This window comes from Oryzias latipes, chromosome 12, assembly GCF_002234675.1.
Source record: "Oryzias latipes chromosome 12, ASM223467v1".
NCBI classification, from domain to species: Eukaryota; Metazoa; Chordata; class Actinopteri; order Beloniformes; family Adrianichthyidae; genus Oryzias; species Oryzias latipes.
This window is the reverse complement of record NC_019870.2, coordinates 965,184-974,984: the sequence shown is the minus strand read 5'-3', so window position 1 is coordinate 974,984 and position 9,801 is coordinate 965,184. Positions and strand designations below refer to the sequence as shown.

Here is a 9,801-nt window from a genome sequence, read left to right as displayed (position 1 = left end):
GGGTTGCTGGGAGATGAAGTGCACTCAGTACTCTGGAGACAGTTCCCGGCGGAGACGGAAAAACTGACGTCTGACACACGGAGGAAAGCGGATCAGGAGCTGAGCGGACTCTGTGGAAACACAACCATGATGACCTGCAGCGTTCAGGCAGGCGCAGGACGTTCAGAGGCCCTGCATGACGTTTGAGTCCAAACTGATGGAACAGGTACAATCTGGACCAAACTGACTAGGATCCAGTTTGACGTGTTCACATCATTCCAGAGCTTCAGAGGAAATGAGGCTCCTGACGCTCCGACGCTGGCCGACCAATCCAACGGAGCTGTTAAGTGAGAAGAGCAGTCCAAAGATTGGGAAAGCCTCTGTCAGCGAACCGTTGTCAATAAAAACTTTATTTAAAAAGACAAGACAGAATAATAACACAGATAGTTCAATGAGAGGAAACAGAAACAAGGATGAAGAGGATGATGATGATGAGATGCAGAACAACAAACAGATGAAGGGGTTAAAAACACTCTTCATCAGCTGGGGTGGGGTGGGGGTGGGGGGTTATGTCCAGAGAACCTTTGAACACATTAGGATGATTAACCTGGTTTCATGGTTTAAAGTCTGCTCCGACTGTCAACGATGCAGAAAAGTGTTTGGATTTCCCGGTTTGGGGGCTGTCAGTGAAAGCAGCATCATGAACAGAGGGATGAGAAGGGAGGTCTTAAATGTCCCAGGCTCCTGCAAACCTGAACGCCTCATGGAGGTACAGTACTGTGAGAAGCTTGTGGTGTCAACGTGCCGTCGGTTTCTCCTCCTAAAGAACCTGGATTTGGACCAGAACCGGGTCGAGCAGAAATTGAAACCAGATCTGTTGGCGATGAAACCTCCCCACTCTCCTCCTCCTCCTCCTCCTCACCTTCATCCTGTGAGCAGAGCCGAGCTGATGGAGCCACAATCATCACAGACTCAGAGGTGAGTCCGGTCGGGGGTAAAAAGCACTGTTGCCATGGAGACCGAGTCCATTTGCCAGAGTTGGTTCTGAGCGTCACGTGTCTGAGTGTGAGACCGCTGGAGAGAGGCAACATTTGAACCCCGAAGGTTGTGATGATGTTCCTCAGGGCTGAAGGATGACCTGGTAGCAGAAGTTTAACCTTTGACCCTCCTCGACATCTTTCTGATCAAAACGTCTGAACCCCCTCCCTCTGGTTTCTGTGGTCGTACAAAGACCACCGACCTGAACGAGGTCCACCGCAGCCCGTTTCCTAGGCCTGACCCGAGAATGCTTCAGAGCGCCGTTTGGACCACGTCTCTGTGCGTCACTTCCTGTTTTCCTGATGAGCGAAAAGATGGAAATCTGTCTTCGGTCTTCTCATGGTAGAGGTGGTGGAGCGTCCATCCGGCCTCTCCAATAGGGTTTCGTTCTTTTTTTGTTTTTGTCTCGATGTGTCTTTAGAACGGATCCCCCACCCCCACCCACAGGCAGGTAACTCTTCAGGTGTCGGGGATTTCCTCCGACAGACTCAGGACTGTCCTCAAGCGGTTCTGTTCTTTCCTCACAAATGGACTCTACGTTTGGATAGCTGCTCTTCCAGAACCCATGGAGTAAGTCATGGGGTTCCCCAAGGGTCCATTCTAGGTCCAACACTTTTTCGTTTCTATTCCCTGATGTATTGACATAGTAGCGCTTCTGATGACCTTTGACCTACTGACACTTTTAAATTGACGTTATGGATGGCAGAGCTTCGTACAGCTCAAAGTAGGAGAACCGCTTTTCATACTGATTGATGGATTGATGGAGCTGCTGGAGGCAGAGATGATCCTGGAAATCAAATGCTAACGGCTACAGAAAGGCGTAGACGTCCGCTGGAACGTCCGCCGTGAGAAAACGGCCCAAAAACCGCAAAGAAGCAGCGAGAAAAAGAGGAGCTGAATCAAAGTGAGGCTGATGCTAAGAGGCTGAGTCAAAAGTCTCCTCATGCTTTGATCCTCACGATGAAATCTTGATTCCTCCAAAAAAAAAAAAAAAGTATAAAAAGCTGAAAATGCTTCGTTTGTAGTTTCTACGGTTCTGGTGAAGTTAGATGAAGGTTTGAAGTCTGGAGATCTTCTGGGCTTTTCTGCAAAAACATGAAACTTATCAACCCAGCAGCACTTTATTGTGAAAAGATCAAAGCTGAAATGAACAAGTGTCTTTGAAAGCCTCATCGGGCTGAGATCTGTCCGTCATCCTGGAGCTTCAGAGGACGAGGATCCATGTGGAGCTGGTGGTGTGTGTGTGTGTGTGGGGGGGGGGGGGGTCTCTACTCAAACTGAATAAAACATGAACGTTCAGCTCAGACCCCCCCCCCCATTGGTGGAGATGATCCTGTCTGCCCCCCCCTCCCTGAACAAAGACTGACGGGGAACAAGAGAGAAGAGGACAACGTAGAAATGGAAAACAGTTCTAGATCTTAAAGCACCAGAGCTGCAATCATGGAGTAGAAAATCCTGTTCAGCCTCTCTGTGGACGAGGGGGGGTGACAAGAGAAACTGGACTTAAGGAAAACGTCGTTTTGTCTGAAAAAGTGGAGAAAAACTTTATTGACACAGACGTGTGAAGATGGGAAACAGAGATGGAGACGTGACAGCAGCTTCATCAGAAATGGATTCAGAACATTTTTTATCTCCTCTGAGCGTCTGAAACCACAGAGATGCTGTCAAGGACAGGACCTCCAGGAGAAAGAAGACTTTCTTCCATGTTTTGTCTAAATGAATCCGACAGAATCTCGATGCTCGGCTGTCAGAGGAACGATTTCCAAGAACGTCTGCAAACAGAAAAACTTCCACACCAACGTTTGCATGTTTCAGGAAACAAACCGGTTTCTCCTTCAGTGAGGAGGAAGTTCACAGAGGGGGAGGAGGAGTGGATGACATCACTTCCTGTTTTTCCTGGAGTTCTTAAGGACAGAAATGATGCCCAACCTCGATCCCCATGCTTCTTTTTCAGAAGTTACAGCGTTTCATTTCAACCCAGATGTGATGTTTTAAGGACGGAGGTTGAAGGCTGTGGACCAGCGGACAACCTGGAGGAACGTGTGTTTCAGCTCCAAGGTCTGCAGCAGATCGAGGACGAAGACCAGACGTTCCTGCCTGAAACAGTGAAACTGACTCTTCTGCTGCAGTTTCCTCCTGAACCGCAGGTTCAATTCCCTGAGCAGCATCACCTATTCATGATTTCTTCCTGGTGGTTTTGATGTTATTCTGCTGAATAAATCTGTCCGCCGCTCTGCTGATGTGACGGCGACCTGGACACCAAGGCCTCTGAGGCATCTGCAGTGATGAATGTCTGCTCCTCGCTGTAAAACGCTGATGCTCAGGGCCGTCTGTCAGCCCCGCTCGCAGGTCGGCGGCGCCTCGCACCTTCTGTGATTTAAGTCAAACACTCTGCTCTTTACACCCCGGTTTCCATGACAACCAGCAGGACAGAGATGCTGGGCTGCTTTCCCTCTGTTCACGCCGTCTGCAGGTGTTAAGGTCGGGTGTGCGCGCTGCAGCGGGTCACGGAGGAGGGACGCTCTCCGCTCCTGTGGTGCAAACACAGAAGGAGAAGGGAAGCTGCTGTCATCTGCACAAACACACCTGACCTGCAGGTGTTTGTCAGGTTTTAACATGTGGCTCCATGCTGCCCCCTAGCGGTCATTTTGGGAATCTGTTCCTCCGCAAAGAAGAAAGTTTCTCCTTCCTCCATGAAACTCTTTACATGGGAACCGTGACCTTTATCTGACCTCTAAGGTCATTGATCCCGACATGACTCTGCATCTCTTGCAGGTGAAGGTACCGTCATGATTTCAAGGTTTTTGGATTCCTCAGCGGCCTGACGGTTCTCCAGAACATCCCACAAGACCGTCCAGAGCTGATGGACGTTCTGCAGCTACAGGTTGAGGCTGGTGCCCCCTGCTGGCACAGACTGGATACTGTCGTGACTGTAAGACTGCGTTTATACTGAAACGTTCATGAAAGTCAGCGGGCAGCTGTAATTCAGAAGGTCACAGGTTTGATTCCCGCTTTGGCTGGCTTTGTGTTGAAGTGCCCTTGGGCCAGACGTTAACCCACATTGCCCCTGGTGGTCAGTGTGTGAACAGACGGAATTTGTGCCTGTTGAGAGCTGTGTCCCAATTACTGTTTACAAGTACATCTATTAGTACATAGCAGTTTCCTTTAGTATGTAAAAGTATCTATATTAGTATGGAAAACAATATAAGTAAAAGAAATCAAAAGTATATATGTTAGTATATGCAACATAGATTAAAATATAAATATTCTATGAAATATCTGAACACATTTTTATTCATTCATGAATTTCATTCATTAGTATATGACGGTGTGTATAAAAGTATTGGCTGGGATTTAGTGAGCACCTAAAGCGACCTGAGGATCTGCTGCTCAGGATTCAGAGAAAGTTGATCAGAAATGTGCTCGTCAATCAGAAGATCCACTCTGGAAATATACTTTATGATTTAGAGATTCAGGAAGGTCAAACCATTTTCAATCAAATTTAAAATGATGAAACTTCCAGTAATATGAGGACTACTTAAAGTTACTTGAGTAAACGTGGTTTAGGAGAATCTTTAGAAACTCAGCAGCTCATAAAGACCGTTAAAGTTTTTTTCTGCAGTTACAGTTTAGCTGAACTTTCATTAAATCTGTCTGGGATCAGACTAATTCCTGGTGAAACCACCAAAACCTTCAGAGTATCGTCTGAGAAAACGACGCAGAGAGTTCAGAGTTCAGAACTTTATTGTTCCACGAGGAGTTCAGTGGTCCGAGTGTAACATGGTTCAGAGCGGGGGGTGTAAACGCTGTTTGGGAATGTAACATGAAGCAGAGATCCGGGTCAAGTTCTGAGGCAGAACAGAAGATAGGCCGAGCCCAGACGGGCAGAACGAGGACGACGATGAGGAGGAGGAGTTAGTGAGGAAGCTCGTGAGCCACCAGCTTGTAGTGAGAGCCGCAGGACGGGCAGCGCTGGGCCTCGCCTTCATGGAGCCAGAACCAGACCACCGCCGTGTTGTCCTCCTCACCTGGACACAGACGGGAGAGAACGTCACCAGAACCCAAACCAGAACCCAAACCCACCTGGAAGGAACATGGAGAAAAAGTCCTGAACAGAGACGATTTATGAGGCGTTTGAAGAAAACCTCAGAAAAACGACAAAACTAACGATCAAAGACGTCAAAAAACGACGAGCCGACGGGGACAGAACCTCTGAACAGAACCTGAAAACAATTCAACACGAGTTCAGGGATCTGAAACTTAATGTTTTGTTTGTTTAGATTCTTCTTTTCCAGGAAAAATTCTGACGGAGTGAAGAACAGAACCAGAACCCTGATCCGGTCCAGAAAAACTGTCCCTAAACTGTACCGCACAGAAACACTCACAGACGCATCCCACAATCCTCTTGTTGGTGATGGAGGGAACCAGGTGCGGGTCCGCCTTGGAGCCGGCGAAGCTCTTGGGCTTCAGCATGTTGTAGGGATCCTGCAGGGAGGAAGAGGAGGAGGATGAAGAATCAACACCCGAGTCTGTCAAACATCTGCTGAGGCTGGACATCAACCACCGTGGTGCCTTCACTGCCCCTCAGAAACGACAATCACTGACAGAAAGCCACTAAAGAGTCCAGTTCTGATGGTCTGAGGTCAAACGGTGGTCGGGGGGGTGGAGTTACCGTTCCGTCCTTCATGGCCTTCATGATGATCTTCTCCAGTCCGGTGGCCTGCTCCTCATCGGTGGGGATTCCTGCAAACACAGAAAGGAGCTGAGCTCGCCTCCGGCAGGAGCCCCCGCCACAAAGACCACCGATCCACAGAGAACGCATCTATGAAGGTCGCTGAGAGCGAGAACCGGGCCACAGGAAGTGACACGTTTGGATCTTCAGCTCAAACTGATGGACAGGAAGGTTCTGAACCAAACTGGGTGATGGTTTGGAGGAACGCAGGAACATTTCATGATCAGACGACAATTCAAAGTTTACAGGAAATAGACTGGAGGAAGAGGATCAGGAGGAAGAGGAGCAGAAGGAAGAGGATCGGGAGGAGGAAGAGGAGCAGGAGGAAGAGGAGCAGGAGGAAGAGGATCAGGAGGAGGAAGAGGATCAGGAGGAAGAAGATCAGGAGGAAGAGGAGCAGGATGAAGAGGATCAGGATGAAGAGGATCAGGAGGAGGAAGAGGATCAGGATGAAGAGGATCAGGAGGAAGAGGATCAGGAGGAAGAAGATCAGGAGGAAGAGGAGCAGGAGGAAGAAGAGCACGAGGAAGAGGATCAGAAAGAAGAGGATCAGGAGGAGGAAGATCAGGAGGAGGAAGAGGATCAGGAGGAAGAGGATCAGGAGGAAGAGGATCAGGATGAAGAGGATCAGGAGGAAGAGGATCAGGAGGAAGAGGATCAGGAGGAGGAAGAGGATCAGGATGAAGAGGATCAGGATGAGGAGGATCAGGAGGAAGAGGATCAGGATGAGGAGGATCAGGAGGAAGAGGATCAGGAGGAGGAAGAGGATCAGGATGAAGAGGATCAGGATGAAGAGGATCAGGAGGAAGAGGATCAGGAGGAAGAGGATCAGGAGGAAGAGGATCAGGAGGAGGAAGAGGATCAGGATGAAGAGGATCAGGAGGAAGAAGATCAGAAGGAAGAGGATCAGGAGGAAGAAGATCAGAAGGAAGAGGATCAGGAGGAAGAAGATCAGAAGGAAGAGGATCAGGAGGAGGAAGAGGATCAGGATGAAGAGGATCAGGAGGAAGAGGATCAGGAGGAAGAGTATCAGAAGGAAGAAGATCAGGAGGAGGAAGAGGATCAGAAGGAAGAGGATCAGGAGGAAGAAGATCAGAAGGAAGAGGATCAGGAGGAGGAAGAGGATCAGGATGAAGAGGATCAGGAGGAAGAGGATCAGGAGGAAGAGGATCAGGAGGAGGAAGATCAGGAGGAAGAGGATCAGGAGGAAGAGGATCAGGAGGAAGAGGATCAGGAGGAAGAGGATCAGGAGGAAGAGGATCAGGAGGAGGAAGAGGATCAGGAGGAGGAAGAGGATCAGGAGGAGGAAGAGGATCAGGAGGAAGAGGATCAGGAGGAGGAAGAGGATCAGGAGGAAGAGGATCAGGAGGAGGAAGATGATCAGGAGGAAGAGGATCAGGAGGAAGAGGATCAGGAGGAAGAGGATCAGGAGGAAGAAGAGCAGGAGGAAGAGGATCAGAAGGAAGAGGATCGGGAGGAGGAAGAGGAGCAGGAGGAAGAGGAGCAGGAGGAAGAGGATCAGAAGGAAGAGGATCAGGAGGAAGAGGAGCAGGAGGAAGAGGAGTAGGAGGAAGAGGAGCAGGAGGAAGAGGATCGGGAGGAGGAAGAGGATCAGGAGGAAGAGGAGCAGGAGGAAGAGGATCAGGAGGAAGAGGATCAGGAGGAGGAAGAGGATCAGGAGGAGGAAGAGGATCAGGAGGAGGAAGAGGATCAGGAGGAAGAGGATCAGGAGGAGGAAGAGGATCAGGAGGAAGAGGATCAGGAGGAGGAAGATGATCAGGAGGAAGAGGATCAGGAGGAAGAGGATCAGGAGGAAGAGGATCAGGAGGAAGAGGAGCAGGAGGAAGAGGATCAGAAGGAAGAGGATCGGGAGGAGGAAGAGGAGCAGGAGGAAGAGGAGCAGGAGGAAGAGGATCAGAAGGAAGAGGATCAGGAGGAAGAGGAGCAGGAGGAAGAGGAGCAGGAGGAAGAGGATCGGGAGGAGGAAGAGGATCAGGAGGAAGAGGAGCAGGAGGAAGAGGAGTAGGAACAAAGACGGAGAGAAAACTGATCTTCCCTTCAGATCATTGAAGAGAACATCGTCTGTGTTCTCGTCTCCCTACAACAAAAGAACTGAAAATGTCAACGAGTTAAGTTTTCACGTTGCTTCTATAGATACACACAGAGGAGCGCATGCGCTGGGTCAAAGGTCAAGGCCTCATGGGATGGCAAATACTGCCAAACTGCTAAGCCATAAACGGAGCCATTCTGATACAAAATTAGGGAGTGCGTTAAGGAATTAAGGGCGTTATCCTACGTCAGATGGGATATAAACGACCAACGAAGACAGAAATGGAGGGATGGATGCAGAGTGATTGACAGGTCTGTGACCAGACTTTCTACGGATAAGTCGTGATTCTAACTAGATGACAGTAGTCTGTTTCCATAGAAGGCCTATAGAATACTTTAATGTATTAAAGACCTTCAAAGGCTATAATGTACAGCATGGACTCTCTTGGATCTGGTTTACTTTACCATTGCATAGATTATTTCTTGATGTCTTTAACAGATCAAAATGCTACAGAAAACATTGACGGGAAACATTTCCCAGATTTTCTGGAGGATCTAAGAGACGGTTGGTTTGAAGTTTTGTGCGTCGCCATGATTATCAACCTGATCCAGTAGTTTGCTATTATATACACCACCAGAATTCACGCAGGGCGCCCGCTGATGACGTCACTGAGGCGTTCTTTAGGATCAGCTTCACCTAAATGACACTGCAGTCCTCCTCCACCCATTCATCAATAAATCCCGCTGCAGCCTCTAGAAAAGACACCACAAAGTCCCCAAAACATTGTTGACTCCCTCACGTTTGAGCCTTTCACCTTTGACCTCTCCCAGAATGCAACGCGCACTACCGTTTATGTGCCTGGTGTCTCTGAATTAATTTTTTTAGCAGGAAGGCAGAAAAAAACAGGATACGATATTTTGAATTTACAACACTATTACATCATTTGAATTTAATGCTTTAAAAATTAAACTAAACTGATGTGATCAAAAATAAAAATGAAACGGCACACCAAGGCATGATGGGAAATTCTAGCACCATGTTTTTATGTTTCTGTAGAACTTGTACAGATAATTAAAATACTGTGACCGAACCAAGAATGTTCGTTCATTTACCGATCTGTTTAACTTCGGAACCGTCAACTTAATTCTTATTTCTTCTTAAATGAGTCTATTTGACCTTTTAGCGTCAGCGCTATTGATGCTAAGCTAATGCTAACTCTGTCCCGTCTCCGGGGTTTTTGGTATTATAAAATAGACCGGAACCCACTAAACGTCAGAACCGAGCGGAGCGACATTCATTCGGCGTGACAAGGACTCGACAGAATCATCGTTTCTCTCTGGAGTGCAGCTCGGCCTCGGCGGCAGGAGCAGGAAATGCTCCGCCAACGGACAGAGGAGCGACCTTGTCCCAACGCCGCGTTTTCCCTATGGGCGCCTTCTGGGTCGCTGCGGTTCTCACCTCCTGCTGCCATGCTGCGGGTCGGAACCGGGACCCGGGCGGCTCGGCAGGCGGCGGCGGCTCTGAAGCCTGAGCGGAGCAGTAACCTTGCAGCCATATTTCTCCTGGTTCGTTTTCACCGGTTTTCTTCTTCGTTTGTCAGAGCTTCCGGTTTGACGCAGCGGCGCCCCCTGCTGCCTGAAAGGGGAGTAGCACTTTAGGTCCATGGAGGCTGTAACCCTTGTTCTATCCCAGGCACTTTAACGTTGGGAGTGGGGTCATCTAGACCCACTAGACAGTGCTCTGAACCTTTTTTCTTCAATGATTTGTGATCTTCACTGGTGTCCATGGATTACATGAAATCTTTCCACCTTTATCTACCTTTGTCATGGTAGGGGGAACACGTCAATGGAAGGGGGGGGGGGGGTCATCTAAGATAGCACAAGGGCTAAAAAAAAGAAACTTCAGCTTTCATAGTCGTTTTCTGCTTCTCAGCTCTAATCCTGTCTCTTCTTCCATATGTTCCATCACTTCCAACATCTCTGAACTTAGAACACTGAAGAAC

The 9,801-nt window shown here is 48.7% G+C and overlaps 1 protein-coding gene and 1 long non-coding RNA gene across 2 annotated transcripts in view; one reads left to right on the top strand and one right to left on the bottom strand.

Annotated features, from left to right (window-relative positions):
• The window catches only part of LOC110014080, a 10,100-nt gene extending 5,200 nt beyond the window's left edge, over positions 1–4,900 (top strand). Inside the window, exon 3 of the long non-coding RNA XR_002289228.2 lies at positions 3,793–4,900. This is a non-coding gene — a long non-coding RNA (uncharacterized LOC110014080). The remainder of the gene's footprint in view (positions 1–3,792) is intronic.
• On the bottom strand, positions 4,744–9,431 carry LOC101173679 (cytochrome c oxidase subunit 5B, mitochondrial). The gene is made up of 4 exons (XM_023960432.1): positions 9,258–9,431; positions 5,690–5,760; positions 5,403–5,502; positions 4,744–5,045 (listed from the first exon to the last, which is right to left on the bottom strand). Exons 1-4 carry the CDS (start codon positions 9,352–9,354, stop codon positions 4,933–4,935), a joined length of 381 nt encoding a protein of 126 aa, XP_023816200.1. The 5' UTR covers positions 9,355–9,431; the 3' UTR covers positions 4,744–4,932.
• Positions 9,432–9,801: the final 370 nt, after the last annotated feature.

What these genes read in the sequence shown, in the direction of transcription:
- LOC101173679 (XM_023960432.1), bottom strand. Translation starts at nt 9,354, where the DNA reads ATGGCTGCAAGGTTACTGCTCCGCTCAGGCTTCAGAGCCGCCGCCGCC. An exon ending in CCGCAGCATGGCAGCAGGAG is followed by an intron (nt 5,761 to 9,257) that starts GTGAGAACCGCA and finishes CTGTGTTTGCAG; the next exon opens with GAATCCCCACCGATGAGGAG. An exon ending in AGGCCATGAAGGACGGAACG is followed by an intron (nt 5,503 to 5,689) that starts GTAACTCCACCC and finishes TCCTCCCTGCAG; the next exon opens with GATCCCTACAACATGCTGAA.